General features: G+C 35.5%; 1 protein-coding gene across 1 annotated transcript in view; it reads right to left on the bottom strand.

Annotated features, from left to right (window-relative positions):
- COL19A1 (collagen type XIX alpha 1 chain) overlaps window positions 1-23,298 on the bottom strand; it is a 334,697-nt gene that overhangs the window by 108,619 nt on the left and 202,780 nt on the right. The window contains exon 17 of the mRNA XM_081293835.1: window positions 7,076-7,129. Within this exon, the coding sequence (XP_081149961.1) occupies window positions 7,076-7,129 (54 nt within the window). The remainder of the gene's footprint in view (window positions 1-7,075; window positions 7,130-23,298) is intronic.

Raw genomic sequence — 23,298 nt, 5'->3', positions numbered from 1 at the left:
TCTTAAGACTTGTCAAGTCTCATCATAATATGAGGCCACTATTTTCCATTGCATATGCTACTGAGAGACCTGGAAGGCTTTTTATGAAAGAATTTTACTAAAGTATGAGGAATAGTAGTTGAGACCATCACAATTAAGAAAACACAATAGATCATGGATAAACAAACAAGCAAGCAAGAGGTTGTAAAGCTGAGGAGAAAAAAATATCACAGAATCCCTAGGCCCAAAATGTTAGTGCTTATTTGAGAATAACTTTTCTATCTCTTCAAGAGTGGCTTTACATATCTAGAATAAGTATTCCATAGGTACAGTAATCACTGACTTAAGCAATGTGTTGATAGACAAATTTTTGCTAATTGTATTTTGGGAAATTAGTAAAGAGAAAAAAAATGTGTTGGTTCCATTATAGATTCAAGAGGAGCTCTTCTACCTACAATGTGAATAGGCATTCAGAATTAGTAATGGGTTTAAGTTACATTTAGAGAGAATTTCACACGCAGAGGAAAGTTTTTTCATACACATGCTGTTTCCTCCTTCTAGGAGCTGTGGGAATTAGGCAGGGCAGGTACTATCATTTCAAATTTAGAGAGAAGCAAATGAAGATGTGGAAATGTCAGGTGAATTGTCTAAAATGAGCTAGTGAGGGATTGGATTAGGTTCCTCACCAGCATCCTGTACTGTCTCTGTCCTGATGTAGAACAGTGCCATGCAAAAATTCAAACAATGTTTTGTATATGATGCTTGTGGGCCAATCCTAGTCAAACCATAAACTAGAAAATTGTCTCTGACACCACTGATCCACCATGATGAAGGTGACTTTAGGAATCAGTTCCTGGGACTTAATTCTGGCTCCTTCTGTTAGACTTGTGTGATCTTGGGCAAATTATACGATGTTTCCATTCATCACTTATTCCATAATAGAGGATAACTTCTACTTCTCAAGATATCTGTGAGACTCCATAAAACATAGGAAGTGTCATATCTAACCAGAGCTGGCTCTTTAATAAACTCTCCTGGTTTAGTCCATCCCTCTTTCCTCTGCATTTGTTTCCTCAAAAGTTAGCACTATTTCTTCTCCTAAAGAGTCATTCAGCACTTTGATACTTTGGGACTCTGAAAAACTGCTCTCAGTCTTGATGTATTTGTTGGTATTATTAATCTAAAATGTCTCTACTTAATGGTTTCTCTCTGTTATGGATTAAATGTGTCCCCCCAAATTTCAGGCATTGGAAACTTAACCCTGAAATTCATCTTCATGGCATTTGGAGGTGGCTTTTGTAAAGTAATTAGGATTAGGTGAGGTCCTGAGGGTGGGGTCACCATGCATTAGTGGCTTATCAGAGGAGGAAGAGAGGAGTGAGTTAGCAGCTAGCTATGTCCCACCCCACAGGATGCCCTCAGCCATGCTATGCTGCAGCAAGATGGCCTCCAGGATGGCAGCACCATTCTCTTGGACTCCTGGGCCTCCAGAACTGTGAGTTGAGTAAAGGTCTACTTTTGATAAACTAATTGTTCTGTGGCAGTCAGCCATAACAACAGAACACAGAGTAAGACACTCAGCAATGCAGAATATTTGTTCAGGATAAGATGGCATATTTGGAAAATGTGGAAGCTTTTTCCTTTGTGAGATCAGCTTTGCTTTTTAACAGGAAGTTGGAAAAATACTTAAAAAACTATGTTCAACATAAGGGTTCATAGCCAAAACTGTTAAATAACCTGTTTAGTTGCTCTTCAGTTACAAGTACTTTGATTAATTTTATTATATGCTGATTACATGTGTGTAGATTCCAACAAAGTCTTCCCTAAAGACGAATTTTCCCTAAAGATAATGTTGCTATTAAATATGGAGAGCTAATTTGGAGCAATATATATATGACTTTCATGAAACACTGACTCATGAAGACAACTTAATAACATTAGTTCAATAGATTTACTTTCATAAATATCCCCTTGTTAGAAATCGGCTTCTTCTCTAGGAGATAGTGTTTCAGGGAGAAAAAGTTGTCCTTTCACACACAGACACACCCATTATCCACACTGCCCCCCGCCACTACCACACAATTAGATAAATAGAAAGTTGTAGGAAATTATTCTTTGTAAGCAACTTGCCTTTTTGGTACAAAAATTTCTTAAGAAAGTAAGAAAATACAAATTTGGCTTCAGTACAAAGAACCATAAGTGGAAGAATTGGTTAAAGCATTTTAATTATGTGAGTTGCTTCAGGCCATTAGAGACTTTTCCTTTCAGTTCCATGTCTTTTAATCTTCATCGACACTCCCCTAAATAACAACACTACCTTTGATTTAGGGAACACCTCTAAATCCCCAAAGGGAAGGACATCTTCTTGAGGACATTGATCAAAATGTGCTGTTATCAAAGGATTTGTGCCTCCAGATAACTCCAATTCCTTGGCTCTTTTCAGACAGTGACATCAACTAGACTAGTTTTCTCTTCTCAACTTTTCTAAAAATGAACTGCTCAGGCATAACATTAAAATTATATAAAATATTCATTCATTTGAGGGATATTTTAATTAATGTTTAATAAAAGAGATAAAACTAAGATTATTTTACATTTCATGTTGGCAAAAGAAATTCTAATGCATGCTTTAGGGATCTCACATGTGAGTCATAACCATCTCCAGTCCCAATTAGAATTTTAGCCCCTAACAACCCTTCTTTTGTTCTCTTAATTGCCTTCCTTTCTGCTGTGAGATGGGGCTCATGTCACACAGGATACAATGTTGGAAAAGACAAATAAATAGAAAATGACATTTGATCTAAAAATGTCCACAAACAGCCTGGGATTTCTCTTAAAAATCTTCCCCTCCTCCTCCCCCTCTGTGTATACAATCTATATCTCTCTATACAATGTAAATACCTCCAAGGGACTTGCAAACAGAGATAACAAATACTCTGCTAATACTTTAGAAACAGTAAATACTATGATAGCTTCAATGAATCTTGTTTACTTTCTTTGCAGTTCAATTCCAATGTTCCTCTAGAGTGACCTAACAATACAATCTGGTCCTGGGGCTCTCCAGCTTAGAATCCTTATACTTTTTCATGGGTTCACCCGACTTAGAGCTTCCCCATGACCCTGGCTGCCTTTGGCTTCACTACTGCTGGCCTCCTGCTCTCCCTCCACTGGATAGCTCCCCACCTCCTTTGCCAGAGGCTCAGCACTCTGTTTTTGTCCCTGCAAAAACAGTACCTAGCTGCCAATAGTACCTAGTACCTCATACCTAGCTTGATCCCTTCTCCCTTTCTATCTGCTTTTCTGGGCAATCCTCCTCAATCTTTACACTTCAGTTATAAATTCCTATAGGAAACCAGCCCTAACAATTAACTTCACTGAATTCTCTTCCTAAACTTGAATCTCCTAGGAGGCAAGGACAATGTCTTACTTAGCTTTGCAAGTCCAGCTGCTAAGGGAGTATTAGGCCCACAGTAGGGCCTCAATAAACGTTTGTGAAACAGTTGAACAATGTGAATTAGAAACAGTTAGGTTTTTTTTTTTTATGAGCTCATTTTCTTAAAATGTTCGTTATTATGACTTCAAAAGGACTCATTTTGAAGAACTCTCTTCATGTCTAGTCATTTGGGAAATAACAGTTCTCTTTATAAAGTACATTATGTTTCGAAAAATTAATGTGAAGGTGGCACAGAAAAATGTGGGAAGCCAATTATTTTACTTTTCTTTTCCAAGCTATCCTCAACTAAGCCCAAGTATGGCTGGGTACTCTACGGGACTTTTTTGCAGCATACTATTATACACGTCATCAATTTAAAACATCCAAAAGTTGGTGATAACTGTATCCCAAGGTGAAGCTTTGATGATTGTTGTATGAGAGAAAAGGCATTTCAGTCAGTCAGAGGTATCATACCAGAATCAGAAAGACTGAGAGTTTCCATAAACTGCAATTCTCATACAGAAAATGAGCTGAGTTTAGCCTAATGCTTTTCATTCATATATATAATTTTCTGCATAGATTTTTTTCCTATGCCTTTAGTTTAGCAAACTAGGTATCTTATATTACATGTTAATAAACTACTTTTATTTTTACAAGTATGTATTCAGGATTTAATGAGTACTCTGTATCAGATCCGTAGCTGAATTTAAATTCTAAATTTAATACTTGAAATAATTCCTTCCCCCCAAATATGCTGGCAAAACCAAACCAAACCAACCACCAACCAACCAAACAACAACCAAAAAACCCTGTGGAATTACAATGAATCCTTTCATAAAGTCACTCCTCTTCCTTTCCCTGCCCCCACCCTCCCCTTTCCATGCCCCCACACCCTCTTGTTTGTGAGACTTGGGTTCTAACCCAAGAGTGTTCTACCTGCAAGCTATATCCTAGTTCTTTTCATTTTATTTTGAGATAAGGTCTTGTTAAGTTATCCAGGCTGGCCTCAAATTTGCCATCCTCCTACCTCAGCCTCCCAGGTAGCTAGAATCACAGACACATGCCAGCAGGCCCAGTACATATTTGTTAATCTTTGACATTCCTGGATGAACTCATTTGATCAATAGTTGAGAACTCATTCCAGAATTCAGTGTAATCCTCTTTTCTCATAGACAGTTGGCAAGCTTGGCATAAAGACCTTCATCATTCAAATTCCTCCCCTTCGACAGTAATTATCCTGTCTTAATTATCCTGAGAAAAAAGACACCAACGTCTAATCTTGCCTGTTGGCATTCACCAGCTTTCTTTTTTGAAAGATAAAACAAGTATTCAAAATCTTATAATATGTTCTCTATTTTGCCAAAAACATTGGAATAAAAATCAACAAAGATGATACTTTAAAGATTGAATTCTAGGATATCTAAGTCATACCCCCTTATTTTTATATCATATTAAGTGACACAATGCCTTCTAAGAGTATAATCCACTTGAATAAATAAAGTGAAATGAAAATAAATGACTCGACACATATTATGTTCATTTCTGGCATGTGACGACATCCTAAGAGATACCTGAGGAGATAGGTGTGGAGTCCTCTAGTAGCTAAGTAAAGTTCTGTTCTTTAAAAAGGCACTTATCTGGTCTTGTCTGTTCCTTTCCCTCCCTCTCTTTCTTCCTTCCTTCGTTCCTTCCTTTTTCCTGGTATTAGAGATTGAACACAGGGCCTTGCACATGCTAGACGAGCCCTCTACTACTATGCTACATCCCCAGCCCTTCATTTTCCTATTTGAAAATTATATTTATTTGTTTATTCCCTTATTAAATAAATAATCAATAATTACATGCCATAGGACAGAAACTATGCTAGTCGATGGTGACAAAAATAGTGGTTTAAAAGAAATTACAGGGAAGTGGTCAGACAGATAAGGAAAATAACAGTTACAAAGCAATGTGCTGTATCTGCAGAAGGTTCATGGATCCAGGACAATGAAGGGTAGCCCATCAAAGGCCACGTAGGAGAACTGGTGCTGAAGCTAGTTATGAAGATAGTGGAGAACATTTGCAAAGCATGGCAAGATTACACTGCAGATTAGGAAGGGAGGAAGGGCATTGAGGAGGAGGGTAATGGTAGACAGAAGGCAACCCATGAAGGGCCCAGAATGGCAGGTAGGAGATATGGCATCCATCTTTCTTGAAGAAATGAGAAGCTTTAAAACATTTTAAACCAAATAGTTTTAAGCTATTAAGCAATTTTAAGTGATTCAAGTCAGCATGGATTTGTAAAGCCTGAGCTACATGGTTGGAGTCATGATTTAGAGATATTACTCCACTTAGACAAGGTAAAGGCAAAGAGACCAGTTGTTAGATGGCCACAAAAATATAGATACAAGTTGCCTAGGCCTCATTTAAGGAGGTGGCCATGAAGATGGAGAGGAGAAGATGGATTTACAAAATATACATATTTTTATATATCCCTATATCCCCTATAGAGATATAGGGTTGGCATGGTTTAGGGACTGTATATACAGAGGGTGAAAGAGGAAAAAATCTAGAATTATTTTTAAAGAGAATTTTGGACATGTTCCTTTTGTACTACCCCTAAGAGAGTTCCACATGGAGATACTGAACCACAGGATGTAGGCCTGGAACACTGGAGGGATATATGGATGGGAATAAATGATTGGGATTTATTAATTCATCCAACATATTGATGGGGACAGAAGGAAAGTTGTTAACAAGGGAGACCCAAGGGATAGCCCTAGAGTTAGGAGAGAAAAATAATTGTTATGAAGCCAAGAGAACAGAGAGTTTCAAAGAGAGCCATCCACAGAGTAAATTTCTGTGTGGCAATGAAGTAAGATGAAGCATGGAAGTGCCCTGGGAATCTGGCAACTTAGGGATTATTAGTGACCCAGAATCCATATCACTGGAGTAGCTTGGACACAGACCAGACTCTGGCAGGTTAGAATTATTAAAACCACAAGAGATGGAATCCTTTTTTTCAGAATTTTGGGGTAAAGGAATGAGATAAGTTAACTCTATTTAGAAAGTAAGTTCTATGACATTCTCTAACAACACATTTTTTTAAGTATGTGTTTTTAGTTGTATATGGACACAATACCTTTTTTTTATTTACTCTTATGTGGTGCTGAGGATTGAACCCACTTCTTTATACGTGCTAGTCAACCGCTCTACCACTGAGCTACAACCGCAGTCCCTGATAATACATTTTGTATCAAGAAGAGTGGATGTGCTTCCTCAGTTGTCTATCTTACAACCAGCCTGAATGTTATTAAGCATTTGAAATTGAGCTCAGGCAGACTCAGAACAGAATTCATCTGTTTGTACATGTGGCTTAGGGATGCTCAGTTGTTGGATGATTGTGGGAGATGTTCAGTTGAGGACGCTCAACTGATAAACAAGGGGTTGAGGTATACAGAGAGCTACCAGCAGCCTTTATCTCCCAGTTTGGGTGGTGATGATGGTGGTGGTATAGGGAGCATGAATTTCCCCTGCAAGTGCTGAAGCCAATTATTCTGAACAGTACAAAGAAGTAAATTATTCTACAGGGAAATAAACTAGCACTGAGGTCACATATGGAAGTAAAAAGGCAGACAGAATGGGGACAGGAGGATGGGGGCAGTCCTCCTATTGTTTACTCACAGGTGGCCCTGGGGGTCCTGGTTTTCCAGGTGGTCCTGTTTTTCCTCTTCTTCCCTTGAAACCAAAGAAAAACAAATAAATGCTGTGATCTCCTTTTGCTGTAATATAAAACATATTAAATGGCAATAGGAAAACAGTAAAAATTAACAAAAGTTAAAAAAAAAAAAACATCCCAAGTCCATATGATTCTTAAACATCAGGGAATTATAAAAGCTCTGGGTTAGTTCATAATTACCACAATGAAAAATAAAGTACCTGAAATGAATATACCTTAATTGCTGTCTAGCAGTATGCTCTAGCTAGTAATATAAATTTTCTGAAAGATGACTTAAGATTGGCATTTTATCTGATGATTTTGCAGTTTAGGATGAAATAATAAATGCATCTGTCAACTTAATTTGTTGCTTCTAAAAGAGGGCTCCAAATTCTAATTTTATAGGAGTTACCTAAGGTTAAGGTAGGTCACCTACTTCATGCCTATTCTTGGGCTTTATCTTGTACTTACTGGTTAGAAGCTTCTGGGGATGGGAACTATGAATCTACATTTTAGAATTACTTCAGGTAATTCTTATGCTCACTAAATTTGAAAAGCACTGTGCTAAACATAATTATATATTCTGTCTAAAGCACATTAGCTAGCTCTTTTCTTTCTTTTGGATGGTTAAGCTGTTTTATAAGTGAACTAAAATGTATAATTCTTGCATATTAATCTTCATTATTGTAACTGAATGTTAACTCTCCCACTTCAAAACCAGCTAAATTCTAATTGCAAGAGTCAGGTAAGTTTGTGTTAACATCTTAAGTAACTCTGATCAAATATCATTTAAGAGCATCTAATTTCTTATTATACAATTATTGTCTTAAACTTTTTTTTAAAAGAAAGTAAGCTTAGGTTTTAGAAGTATACATTTGGAATGAGAAGCATTTCTGAGCATGTTTTCTGAATATCTTCATTCTAGTTCATTGTTATTAATAACTATTTGATTACCTTATTGGTAGAATATTTACACAAAAGTCTTAGTGATAAAACATAATTGCATTTGGTTGATCTTTTCAATACTTTTTTAAAAAAATAATTGAAATCATAAACACAGAAAGATCCTTTTTATTCTCTAATTTTCTTGCTCTAAAAGTGTGAGGCAAACTTACTTGATCTCTCTGGTTTTCACCTAAGCTTGGGATGAAATAGGAAGTTTAAATAACAGCTGGGTCTGCAGAGTAAACTTTGAGAGGTAAGCAAGCAAATGCTCTGCAGTGATTGGATGAGAAACATGCCCACTGTTGATGAAGGTAAGTTAAGGGCGTGCCATCAAGGACTTCATTTCAAAAAGGCACCCATTTTCATAAATCATCCTAGCTAACATCTACAGAACAGAATTTAACTTTAAAAAAAAATAAAATAAATATAAAAAGTGGTGTCTTTGTGTTCTTTCATTTTAGAGACCTAAACATTAGAGTTCTTTGGGGGACTATAAAATTGGAATGAATATACAGGTTGATATTCTATATATTTAATACAAGTTATTCACAGGTACACCATTTCCTAGTCCTGCAGTCTACATTTTCTGAAAATCAATATATTGGGTCTTTTAGTAAATATAAGTCAATTAGCCTTTGAGGACTAATCAATGATAAAAAGTTTACTTAGAAAATAGAAGAACTGTAAATTTATTAATTCACAAGAGCACGAAAAAACTAAATCAATGGCATCCAAGTAAGTGATTGGTTCTTTCTTTAAGCACACATCAGATTGAGGTAAGTTAAAACCATAGGATCAAGTTCTGTTTACATTCCCCATTCTTCAGAGGAGACATGTGTATTGATTTGGGCAGGAAGTGGGGAAAATGAGGCCAACTATTGGTCAATTTTTACCACAGAGTTGATGTTGAAGACAAATTCAGTGTCAGACATTGTAAAACAACATTGACATGTGTTAAGTTGAGGAGCAAAAAGCATTCACAATTTAGTATGGAAGGCAGGCATCCAATCCTTGCATCTCTCTGCTGATTTACATGATCATTAAGTCAGTCTTGCCACTGTCAAGTGTACTGATGTGTATGCTCCAGGACTGCAGAGAGAGGGCTGGGTTCATTTACACATCCTTTCTAAGAGTGGACAAGCAGGTAGAATATTTGTGAGAGTTATTAAGTTAGTGGAACATATTTGTGCAGATAACTTGAACCAGCATGTATTTTCAATTTAAACCCAGTTTCCAGGCCTGAAGTTTACTAATCCCTTGAAGCAGATTTGAACCATTTTTTTCTTTTCTTTTCTTTTTTTATTGGTTGTTCACAACCTTACAAAGCTCTTGACATATCATATTTCATACATTAGAATCAAGTGGGTTATGAACTCCCATTTTTACCCTAAATACAGATTGCAGAATCACATCGGTTACACATCCACATTTTTACATACTGCCATATTAGTGACTGTTGTATTCTGCTACCTTTCCTATCCTCTACTATCCCCCCTCCCCTCCCCTCCCATCTTCTCTCTCTACCCCATCTACTGTAATTCATTTCCCTCCATGTAATAAGAGATTTGAACCATTTTTAAAGATGAGTTTTACAATGCAACATAGTCACTTAGCTCTGTCATTAAATATATCATAGAACCAGGTAAAGGAAGCCCTTGGAACTTGAGAAACAGGTCTCAGTGCCCTTTTGAGGGCGCTCTGACAGCACAGAGCAGGGGCCGATGGAAGAGAAATAGGTGCATGCTTGGGAGTACAACTAGCCTCGAAAGCACTAATGGAGGCCACAGTTCCTATCATCATAATGGTTCAAGGCCTCTCCTAGACATTACCATCCTTCTCCCTAAAAAGCCCCAGGAATTAAGTCCCTTATCTTATTCAGTGCTGTCAGCAGCACTGAATGCAGCTGCACAATCTTCTGCTCCTCCAAAAGCTCTCTCTTTTCATTCAAAAGCATTAAGGTAAGGCAAAAGCTTATCTAAGAGTTAGCAGATTCTTGGTAGGATGAATTTTATTATTTTAGCAAGACAACCTGAAATATTCTATTATTAATAATTATGTAAAGACCATAGGTAAAACCACAGTTCTCATTCTAGATTAAAATCAGATTCCTCCATTTTTCAGAGGGAAGTGTGATGTTTGACTCCTTGCTGTGTACCTCACAAGTCTCTGGGGAACTGGTCCAGGACACCTGGGACCAGGGGCTGTTGACGGTGGGACAGGTAGAAGCCTGGGATGCTGGCAGGAGGAATAGTTGATATTTGTTTCCACATTTGTTTCTGCTATCTCCTGCTATTTCTGTTCTTCCCAGGCTTACTGCAGGCCCACTCTAAAGGGAGGCAAAAAGTGGGAACTTGGATGCCAGCATGAAAATCCTGGCAGATAACCCAGATCCCTGCTGAGCCGAGAGAGATTGTCCTGGGGAGGGTGGCTGTTCTCGGGTGGCCATTTGTTGAGAAGCAACTCTGCGAAATTGGAGTCTGGCTAAAACTTCTAACATATGGAGTGCTATTTTCCCAGTTTTGTTATAATTGGGCCAATCCAACACTTTCCTGAAAACTGAGGTATAAAGTACAGAACACAGTTCACTCTATCAGGTTACCCTGGAAACTCCAACATGCTCAACATGTCAGTTTCCAGTTTGGCAACAGTAAAAAGACCACCATTAGGATATCTGCCTAATGATCTAAACCCAGTGGTGCTCAAACCTGACCATGCATCAGGATCACCTGGAGGGCTGGTTGAGCAGACCCCTCTCTTTTCTCTCAGAGTTTCTGATTTGGTAGGTCTGGGGTATGATCTGAGAATCTGCATTTCTCACAAGTTCACAGGAATGCTGATAGTGCTGTTCTAGGGATCACAGTTTGAGAAAACTACATCTCCTATTTTACACGTAAAGTCGGGAAATTCTATAGAGCACCTTATATTTTGTAATCACAGCTCAAAATAACTCAATTGATTTTGTGAGTATGTGAAACTTCGAGAATAAATTTTTCATTGTCAAGTTCAGAACCACCTGGACTGGAATCCCTGCTTTTTCTCTTATAGAAAGTTTCTGTGCAAAGACTGCATTGCTATTAAATGGTACTTTACACTTTGCCACAGGTTTCTTGAAGGATTAAAAAAGGGATCATTTATAACATTCTAGTCACACATTCCCTTTAGGATGGTTACTGCTAAAAATCCAGAAAATAACAAGTGTCAAAAAGGACACGGACTGTTAGCAGGATTGTAAAATAATACAGCTGCTACGGAAAATATTGTAGAGATCATCAGATAATTAGAGAACTATCATATGATCTTCCAGGTACATACTCAAAAGAACTGAAAGTACGATCAAGAAGAAATATTTGCATATCCATGTTCATAGCAGCACTATTCTCAACAGTCACGAGGTGGAACCAATTCAATTGTCCTTCAATGGATGAATGGATAAGCCAAATATGGTGCAAACATACCTAATGCCATGGAATATTAGTCTTAAAAAAGAAGGAAATCCTGCCACATGCTACAACATGGAGAAACCCTGAGGTGGTATCTAAGTACTTGAATACTTTAAATTTTTAGTAACTTTAGTGACACTGAGGATCAATATTATAAAAAAAAAATACAACACTAAACTATACTACACTAAAATAAGCCAGTCACAATAAGATAAATGCCATGACTGCATTTATGTGAGAGATATAAAGTATTTAAATTCTTAGATACAAAGCAGTATGGATGTTACCAGGAGGTGGGAGGAAGGAGAAAAGGAGAATTATTTAATGGGTATAAGTGTTTTAGTTTTGCAAGATGAAAAAGTTCTGGAGATCTGTTTCAAAATAATGTGAATATACTTAACACTATGAAACTGTAGAGTTAAAAATTGTGTTTTTTACCACAGCTAAAACAAATAAATACCAGTCCTACCACAATGTCTGGTACATGGTGGGAATGATTTTTAGTTGTGTTTTCCCCCTGTCTACCACTTTTTATTCAATTTTCCATTTTTTTTAATATAAAAACAATCTGACAATATCTAAAGGAAATCTTCTAAAACATCTAGTTAGCATTTTTAAAAAATGTAATCAACTCTTAACCATGCATATGAATATTTAAAAATATATATAAAATAAGAATCAACATGCCCATTAAAAGGGGAAATAAAAAGCAATCAACTGCGGTTTATTCATAGTATGGAATAATATGTAACAATTAAAATGAATGGAATTGAACTACATGCTATAAACTGTATGAATGTTTCTTACAAGCATAATGCTGATCAATTTATATAACAATCAAAAACAGGCAAAACTAATCTATGCTATTAGAAGTTACAATGGGGTAGGAAGTGACTGAAGTCATCAGAGGGTTTTCTTGATATTCTGTTCCTTGAACTTATGCTGGTTATACAAGTAAGTTTATTTTGTGAGGAAGCAATAAGTTGTTCCCTTATAGTGCAAACATTTAATGAATGTATATTATATTTCAATAAAACTTGCAAAAATAAAATTAGGAGAGTCTCATAATGGAACAATTATCTTTAAATGATCTAATGACTTCATCCATCTGCATTTGGTATGTCCAGGGCCACTATTCTCAGAAAAAAACAAAACAAAACAAACAGACAAGAAAATGCCAACCCAAACAAGGCTATTTAAATAAATGACATCTATAAACTTTCAACAGTGAAAATAACCTGATCCTTCCAGGATGACTTGCAGTAAGAGAGCATGTGTATCTTAAATTAGACACTTGATTACTTGATTTATAAACACTTAACCCTCCAGGGACATTACTAAGTGAGGAATGCAGGGCTGGGGATACAACTCAGTGGTAGAGCATGTGCTTAGCATGTGAAAGGCCCTGGGTTCAATCTCTAGTAATGCAAAAAAAAAAAAAAAAAAAAAAAAAGATAAAAGAATGCAAATAGCAGACTATTAGTTCTTTTGTGACCTGTTTTTGTTTTTTGTTTTGGTGAGGCTGATAAGGGTAATCAGTAATCAGATTTTTTAAAATTAGTTTATTTATTCTAATTAGGTATATATGACAGTAGAATGCATTTTGATTCATTGTACACAAATGGAGAACAACTTAAAAGTTGGTATGCAGACCCTAAACCCACAAGATAAAACACATTTCTTTGTAGTCTCCCTGAATTGCCAGGTTTTATAAATACAGTTGGCTCCTTTAAAATACTTCCCTGTTTTCATGTGTATATTTTGCATGCTCTTAGGCATCAGCTTAGCTTGAACGAGGTATCAAGGAAATGTCAAGGAAGAAGAGACAGGGCCTTGACTGGCACACACAACTGTGAATGAGGTGTTAATTACACAGGAAAACATTACAGACTATCTGGGAAGTTTAGTTTTCTTTTTTTACATTGTGAACGGAAATAAGATTTATGACTGATGTTATAAAGAGTTACCACATTTGAAATCACTAATATGTGCAAAAATGTGGAATGGAATAATTATGTAAGAAATGTATAATATCCTAAGAGCATTTTACATCTTAACAGATATTTAAAAAAACATCTATGACAGCAACAGCACTCGTCATAAAGGTCTGGTTACTGCAGGAATCAGACAAGTGGCTCTTGTAAGGACATGGGAAGAGGATGTAATTCAGTAAGAGCAAACAATTTGAAATGGGTTTGGAGCATAGGAAAAATGACTCCATTCTGTTGTCTTCTTCATCTAGATGGGAATCTTAACATTTTCAAATCACTTCACAATTTCCCCCTCTCTCTGTCCCTTTCTTTTCTTTTCTTTAAAAGGGCTGCATTGATAATTAATGTGGCTTTTCAGAAAAAAAAATTAGAAGTTTGTGACATTATTATCTAATCTCCCTAAGCTACAATTCAATAAATGATAATTTAAATAAAATAATACTTCATTGAAAAAGATTACAGTTTGCTTGTTGTGAATATTCTGATCATTCACAATTTAGATCACTTTGCTCTGTAATTTCTTCTTTTTATTATTTTAGATTGATGCATAATATTTGTACATATTTATGGGCTAAAGTATAATTTAATACATATATAAAATGTATAGTGACCAAATCAGGGTAATAGCATTTCTATTTCTCAAACATCTATAATTTCTATGTGTTGGAAAACTTTAAACTCTTCTAGATATTTTGTAGACTACAGTTCCCACCTGTGCTATAGAACACTAGAACTAGTTTCTTCCTATTTAACAGTTTTTGGTACCTGAGTTACGCAGCCTCTCTTCAGGTCTCTCTCCCAGGCCCTCCCTAGCTTCTAGTGATTACCACTATTCTCTACTTTTATGAAATCAAAAATTGTTTAAAATTTAAACAGGAAGAACCTGTGATATTTTTGTGTTTACACAACAAAGTCAAACTTTTAAAAATGTCTCATTGAGGGCTGTGGCTGTGGCTCAGTGGTAGCTCACTTGCCTGGCATGTGTGAGGCACTGGGTTTGATTCTCAGCATCACGTATAAGTAAATTAAAAAAAAAAATAAAATAAAAAAAGTCTATCAACAACTGAAAAAACATTTTTTTTTTTAAAAAAGAGATCAAGCCATTTAAAAAAAATGTCTCATTTGCTTATCACTTTTCCTTTGTAATTTAGGTTTCCAAATTCTTCCCGGCTTGCCTCACCTTACTCTCAACTCTGACTTTGCAGGCCAACCCAAACTTTCCATTCAGATTTGTTGGGATGCCCTAATTTCCATGCCAAACGACCAACTGCCTCAGTCTTGATTTCTGTCTGTTTTCTATGCTTATCAGGCCCATCTTTCCAACACACTTGACTCATCTTGGTATCATGAGTAGGACCGAAGTAGGGTGTGTCTAAACAATTTTCTGAACATGCTGCAATATATTTTAACTTTTATAGACTACATTTTGAGTGTGGAAGCTGGAAGCGTGTTATGAAAATGTTCTTTCCTACATAACTGGAATGCTCTTAGCTTGGAGAAGGAATCAAGTCTTACACTACTTTGCTGTCTGAGGATTATGCCAGTAGGCTTCCACATCTCCCAAACCAAGCACTTTTATAAAAAACGCCTCATGAATGTAGCATTTTATCTTTCACTTTTTAATAAGGGAACTGTTATACTTTTAGATTTAGAGCAGACAAAATCAACATGTAGAGGGATCAATACTACACATAAAATAATAGGGTTTATTTCCTAGAAATGTTAAAATGAAAACAATGTAGTGAAGATGATTGACAAACCTCAGGCAGGTCGGAATCTAGGCCAGTGGAACAAGAACAAGTTCAGTATTACCAGCCAGCATGGAAATATGAAATCATTAATATCTTAATTTATCTTAATTTATATTAACATAAAGTCATAGGATATATTTTTAACATTTTTGAGTTGCACACTTTAAAGACATATATTCAAGGTTGGGATTTTAGAGCTGTGTGTGTCCAATCTGAAGAACTGAATTGACTAGCACCAAGAAAATCCATAGAAACACATTTGCAGTTAGTCAATAAATGTTTGACAAATGAAAAACAAAAACTAGAGAATCCCTAAGATCAAACTATAATAGCCACCCAATTTTGAAACTGAAATATTTTTGTTGTACAATTTCAATTGAAAATAATTTAATGGATTAAATTGCATTTGGATATTTAAATGTTCGCTGCAGAAATAAATCCTGTCAAAGTTTTGTGAGTACATGTTGTTCAGAAAAAAATTATTGTCTGTGTTTTATCTACTGGTGCTGGGGGAAATATATTAAGATGATTAAGATCTGAATCCTGCCTTCAGGTAGAAGAGAAAGGACAATTACAATGATATTTGTTTTTTTCTCTAATTATGATTATTTTTATTTATTCTACTTAGTTGTACATGACAGTAGAATGAATTTCAATTCATTGTACACAAATGAAGCACAACATTTCAATTCTCTGATTGTACATGATGTAGAGACACATCATTTGTGTAATGATGTCCATCTAATTCCACCCCTTTCCTACCCCCATAACCCCTTACCAACCTCACCTTTGTCCAATCCAAAGTTCCTCTATTCTTCCATGCCTCCCCACCTCCATAGATCAGCATCCATTAATCAGAGAAAACATTTGGCCTTTAGTTTTTGGGGATTGGCTTACTTCATTTAGCATAATATTCTCTAACTCCATCCATTTACTTGCAAATACCACAATTTTATTCTCTTTTAATGCTGAGTAATATTATATTGTGTATATATACCACAGTTTCTTTATTCATTCATCTATTGATGGGCATCTAGGTTGGTTCCAACAGTTTAGTAAATTCAGCTGCTATAAACATTAGTGTGGCTATGTCACTATAGTATGGTGATCTTTTTTTTTTTTTAAAGAGAGAGTGAGAGAGGGGGGAGAGAGAGAGAGAGAGAGAGAGAGAGAGAGAGAGAGAGAGAGAGAGAATTTTTAATATTTATTTTTTAGTTCTCGGTGGACACAACATCTTTGTTGGTATGTGGTACTGAGGATCGAACCCGGGTCGCACGCATGCCAGGCGAGCGCGCTACCGCTTGAGCCACATCCCCAGCCCAGTATGCTGATCTTAATCCTTTGGTTATAGACTAAGGAGTGGGATAGCTGGGTCAAATGGTAGTTCCATTCCACATTTTCTGAGGAATCACCACACTGCTTTCCATAGTGGTTTCACCAATTTGCAGTCCCACCAGCACATAAAAACAGTTATCTCCTATTAGACAGAGGTGCCAAAAACATACATTGGAAAAAGAATAGCCTCTACAACAAATGGTGCTGGGAAAACTGGAAATCCATAAGCAGCAAAATGAAATAAAACCTCTTTCTCTCACCATGAACAAAACTCAACTCAAAGTGGATCAAGGACCTAGGAATATACCAGAGACACTGCACCTAATAGAAGAAAATGTAGGCCCTAATCTTCATCATGTTGGATTAGGCCCCAACTTCCTTCACAAGACTCCTAAAGCACAAGAAATAAAATCAAGAATCAATAAATGGGACTGATTCAAACTAAAAGGCTTCTTCTCAGCAAAAGAAACAATCATTGAGGTGAAGAGAAAGCCTATAGTATGAGAGTAAATTTTTATCAAATACACATCAGATAGAGCGGCTAACCTCCAGGATATATAAAGAACTCAAAAAATTTAATATCAAAAAACAAAAAAACCAACCAATAAATGGGCTAAGGAACTGAACAGACACTCTGAGAAGAAGATATACAAGCAATCAACAAATATATAAATATAAATATTCAATATCTTTAGTAATTAGAGAAATGCAAATCAAAACTACTCTAAGATTTCATCTCACCCCAGTCATAATGATAGTTAACAAAAATACAAGCAAGAATAAGTGTTGGTGAAGATGTGAGGGAAAAGGCACATTCATTCAAAGATATTTGGATAGACTTGTTTGTTTGGCTCTCAGTGAGCTCAGGAGTTCCAGTGAAGGGAATTAGAACTGAGTTCTTTCTCAAAGGTGCTTCCTTCTAATCACTCTCTTCAGCTTTCTCCTTGGAGTGGAGGGGTCACGTGGATGGAAGGGGAAAATGGGCAGAAAACATACATCTGTCTGTACATCCTCAATAAGATGAGATAGGACACTCTGGAAAGCCCCCTGGACACTTGTGCTCCAATGTGTCTCACATGTGTGTGTCCTCTTTAGTCCTCTTTTCTCACCAACTTCAGATCAAGTGTGTTCAGAAGGCATTTCCTAGCTCATACCTTCTTTTACTTGCATAATTGATTTAAATATTGAAAAAATATATTGATTACCCCCCCCCCCCCGGACACCTGGTGCTATACCTTTTTACCAATACTGGATTCTTTTTCTTTATTTGAATGTCACTTTTCATTTCCTTAAACTTAATATCTAATGTCAGTTGAAACTATAACTGGATAAAAGTAATATGGTCTCTGTACTTAATCTATCTCTTTTAGGTTCCTGTCAGTTCCATTCCCTAGAACAAGATATAATTTCCTGGAAAGACTGGTGCCACAGTGAGTCCTTCTAATCCCAACTGTGGATCACTTGCCAGATTCTTTTTATGTCTCCTTTGACTTTTCCTCTGTTCCTCTCTAGGAAAGTGTCCTTTAATCAGAAATCCCAATACATCTTGTTCCCAGCATCCTTGCTACATCTAGTATATACATATACACATACATAAAATCTGTAGAGCAAAGTTAGCTTTCCAAACTACCTAAATTTCCATTATGATTTTTAAACTCATATGTTTATCTGTCTTCACTATATTTTGTAGAACATTTTCTCCACTTTCAACTAGCACATACTCAGAGTCATTAATTAATTAATTCAATAAACACTTATGGGATCCTTATGATGGGTAAGTGCTTTTACATGCTTTGGAAATACCTTGAATCCTGTCCCTACAGGATTTGTATTCCAATAGCAGTAGATAACACAATGCCTTCAGTAAATGCCAGATACCATCTGAAGTCAATTACACATATTTACTCAAAATCTTCAAAATTTCTTTGAGGATTCCCATTTTACAGATGTGGCAAAAGAGTGACAAAGTAACTTACACAAGGTCATGTGGCTAATAAACAATAGACTTAGGAAGTGAATGTAGGAAACCTGGATGACTAGTCTCTGATCATTACTATTATGCTATACTTAATTGTATATCTAATAAATAAATAAAGATATAAATCTTTGAGGGATAAGAATTATAATAGGTATAAGATAAAACTACTACAAACTCATCATTTAATACAGAAGCTGACTAGAATGATTTTAGGTTATTGACTTAGATTGTTTATGAAAATACTTCCTTATATTTGTGCAGATGATCCAGAGTAATGTGTAAGATGTTTCCTTGACCTTATGTTAACATTATATATTACTGAATATAATATCTATTTTTTCCTGATCCTGACCCAGAAAAGACACATGAGGAAGTGAGATCTATTTCATCCTACACTATGAACAATAGTTTTCAAAATAGAGAAAGCTACATTGTGTAAGTAATCCTACATGACTTATACCAGGATATTAATAATTTAATGAACTCATACTCAGGGGGAAAATGTTCTTGAAACATGTCAGAGTGAATTTTCAAGGGAAAGACCTAATTAGCAGTGTCTGAAGCATATGTCATCACATTTAGAAAATAAGAACTAGTCCCCGCGGATAGGATGGTAAGTTAGATTTCAAAACGTTAACTACTACAGTTAATATGTATGATTAATGAGCAATATGTCAGTTGGCTGGCCTAAGTCAAGTGAAAGACCTTACAAGAGAAAAAAAGGTTTCAATCAGACACAGAAATATGCAAATGCAATTTACAGTCTCATTTGTATTATGATCAAGCAATAACTTGACATCCTTATGGGAAATGAAGCCATAGTTTAGACATCTTTTAAGATACAGGATCAAAACTTACAAAGATGCCCTGTGATAACTAAAGGTCCCAATGACATCGCAAATGAGAATGCAAAGAGGCTAATGAAAGAAAAGCCCTCAGTCTTGGATCATGGCTGAGAAACCAATAACTGGAAAAAAATATGAATTTAAGGAAAATTATGTCATTATCTTTCCCTAACATATTTACCAGATGATTATTTGGAGAAAGTCTTTTCAAAGAAACCTGATTTAAATCCATTCAAAACACAAGTAGATGAAATCTATGTGTCATCAAGACCTCAAGAGGCAAAAAGAAAAATCCAATCATTTTATAAAACTCTAAATGTAAATTACATGGGAATATTCACATGTTCATTTGGATGGTCGTGCTCCTGAAGATGGAACGCCAATGAAGAACATTTTGTACAACTTCATTTTGTAGAACATTTTCTCCACTTTCAACCAGCACATACTCAGAGTAATTAATCAATTAACTCAGTAAACACTGATGGGGTCCCTACAATGGATAGGTGCTTGCCCTTAGAAAATGCCAGATACCATCTGAAGTAATTCACAGATACTTACTCATTTAATCTTCAAAATTCCTTTGAGGATTCCCATTCATAATTATCAATAGCTAAAACTACAAGGGCTCATGTGGGAAACAATCAAAATTACAAATTTATTACTTTAATAAGAAACCACCTACCAAGGAAGGACACAAGTAAGGAGGAAAATAAAGAAACCAAAAAACCAGAAAATGTTGAATCAATGATAAACCTTTTTGTACTTATTAAATACAGATTAAATATTTGAGATAAAAGAGAGAATTACACACGGATCCCACCCCAAAAGGGCTTATAGTCTGGTATTAGAGTCTTTCTCTTCTCTCTGTATCATTCACACAAAAATTAAGGCTATTTAAAGAAACCCACAAAAAGGGAATTGTAGTTCACCATTATTTCCAGGGATTATAAGTTACATTAAACTTGAATATACATGAATGGCTTTGGATATCTAAAGTTGCCTTATTCCTATTTGTGAATACTTTAAATGTGTGATGTACTTGTTGCCCAAGGTCATGTTCTACATTTTAGAAAGGTATATGTTCAATTGAGGTGTATATAGATTCTGATGTATGTTTATGACAAAATACAACTCATTGCTCATTGGCTTAACAATTAAAAATAGGATGGAAAAGAAATGTATATTATAAGAGGCCAGAGAACTGAACATTAGAATTTTCTCTTATTCATTAATTTATAAGCAAACCTGGCCAAGTCACATAATATATCAGCCTCACCTATTTCCACCTTAGGAATCAAAAGAAATAAAAACAAACCTGTCTAAAGACAGTGGGCTGGTGTATGTGAATACTCATGAGACATTAACTTTAAAAGAAATACCTAAATTTGTAAAGAGATTTCTATAATTTTTCACCCCATCAATAGACTGTAAACTCATTTGAATCTCCATAAATATTCACTTATTCTTCCAAGAAAGTTCCTAGCCTGCCCAGAGAAGTGAAATTGCATGTGGGCACAGAGAAGGTGATCAAAAACTTCATATGTATATCCAATGAATCAATTACATTCCTGGATGATACCTATGAAAAATCAACCCAAATTTTTCTATTTTCAACTTAGTATTATTATTATTACTTTCCTTTATTTGTTTATTTTGGTGCTGGAGAATGAATACAGAGCCTTGCCATGCCAAGCACATACTCTACCATTCAGCTATAGCCTTTATCCCTAAAATTTAATATTATTGAGGGCAACCTATTAGCCTAAAATAAAGGCTTAGATCAAATGTGTCAACACTGGGTAAGTTAAAGGAAAGACAGGTTAAATAGTGGTGGGATGCAGTCACTGGCTATCTTATTTCCCCTCTTGGCAATGGTAAGGTCTGGCAGGATGACTGTCAGGGTTAGAAGTGAAGTTTTCAGAATTGAATAGTGTTTTACCTGAAGAGGTGGCATCCATATTGTTAGTCTCAGTCTTTAACAAATGAATACTCTAAACTTCACAAAGGACAACGAGGGCCCTTACTCAGTAAAAGTTGAATTCTGTACAATGACCTGCCCGTCTGTGTTCAATCCTGCCCTATAGATTTCCTCACTCCTCTCATCCCGTTCTAGCTATATTGGCTTCCTGAAGCTCCTTGGAATTTCTCCTCAGAACTTTGCACTTGCCACTTGTCCTGCCTGGTAAGTTTCCCCAGGTCTGTTCTCTCACTTCTATTAGATTGTTGCTGAAAGGTCATCTATGCAAAGGCCCTCTCTCATAATACTCCTTATGCCCTTCCCTTGCTTTCTTCCACTTGGATGTATGTTACCATAGAGCACACAAAAACTTATTTATTATTTTACTGTTTTTCTCAGTAATTGAATGTGATTTCATAAGGGTAAATATTTCTTTTTGTCTATTGCAGAGATTGGGAAAATTTTCCTATAAGGGTAAGAAAATAGATATTTTAAACTTTGTGAGTCATATAATCTTTACAACAATTCATCTCCACTGATACAGAGCACTGAAGGATATAATATAAGCAAAAAGGTATGAATTTACTCCAACAAAACTTTATAAAAACAGGTGGTAGACCAGATTTTGGCCCAGGGGCTCAGATTTGATAAATCTTGGTCTATTATGTTCACTGCTCTGTCCTTAGTGCCTACAACTGTGCTAGGTAAACAACTGGCGCTCAGTATTTGTTCTTGCTTTTGGACTGAGCTAATAACTAAAATGGAACTCAATGTAACTTCATGAAAATGTACAGACAAATGAGGAACTTGTACTAATGAAGAAAACACTGTCATCACATTCATTACTACACTTTTAGACAAACATCAAATCAAAACTGTGAACTTAATTATGTCTCAAAAGTTCTTAGAACCTAGTAATATTTTTTCTGTTATTTTTGTTAATGCTTTAATAGAGTACATGCATATACACAGCTTTGTACATAGTTTGAAATTATTTTGCTCAGAAAAATTTAAAAATTCAGATGTGCAAAAAGTATAACCCAGCAAATGATTATTTTTCCACAGCATAGAAATAACAACTGGCAATAATTTGCAATACTTTTTCAAGTCTTTTTTTTTTTTGGTAATAAATAAAATGTTGTAGGTTAAATGAAAATCCTTTTTGAGCACTCTAGTCCTATTTCCCTTTCCTCTTCCTTGGGGTAATTACTGTCATGAGTTTGATGTTATCTTTCTGATCCATGGTGTTATTCTTCTGATCTATGTAATTTGAGATATATATTACACATATCTCAATGTTAAGTTTAAACACCTGTCCTCTTTGTGTGTATGTGTAGTTCATTGTTTTCAATTGCTGTTAATGCTAAATTTCATTGTGTCTAGATAACATTTGCAAATGAAAATATTTCACAGTATAAAAACACAGAAATACAAAAATTGTAAAACCATTTATCATATAATAGGGCAAAAGGATTAATTATTTTTTGAGATTGTGTACACTGAAGTCTAGTATTGCTTGTCTTTTACCCAATAAAAGAATTTAAAACCAAAGGAATCAGTTTGTTTATCATTATTCTAATTTTCTCTGTTAGGAAAACCTTATCCTGTAAATGTCAATACAATTATTAACATATGGCAAGTACCGCAGTAACATAACTCACTTCCAATATTTTAATTTATTCAGCTGAATTTTACAACACAATATTGGGAATCCAATTGAAATTCTCTCTGATAGCACAATAGCAGCAAATATTTTTAAATGGAGTTTCAAATATAAACTTATAAAGTTGATATTAAATCTAGGTCTACTGATCCAAAATATCAGTTTCTTAGAGTTTTGAAATAAGAATATACATTTGCAGGAATCTAGATATATGGTGACCTTACAAGTACTTCTGACATATTTCATATCATCAAGAAATGGAAGGATAAATAATGAAGAATCTT

This window comes from Spermophilus citellus, assembly GCF_964194105.1.
Source record: "Spermophilus citellus genome assembly, chromosome: 5".
Lineage (NCBI taxonomy): Eukaryota > Metazoa > Chordata > Mammalia > Rodentia > Sciuridae > Spermophilus > Spermophilus citellus.
Note: the sequence above shows the minus strand (reverse complement) of the source record. Positions and strands in the feature narration are given on the sequence as shown.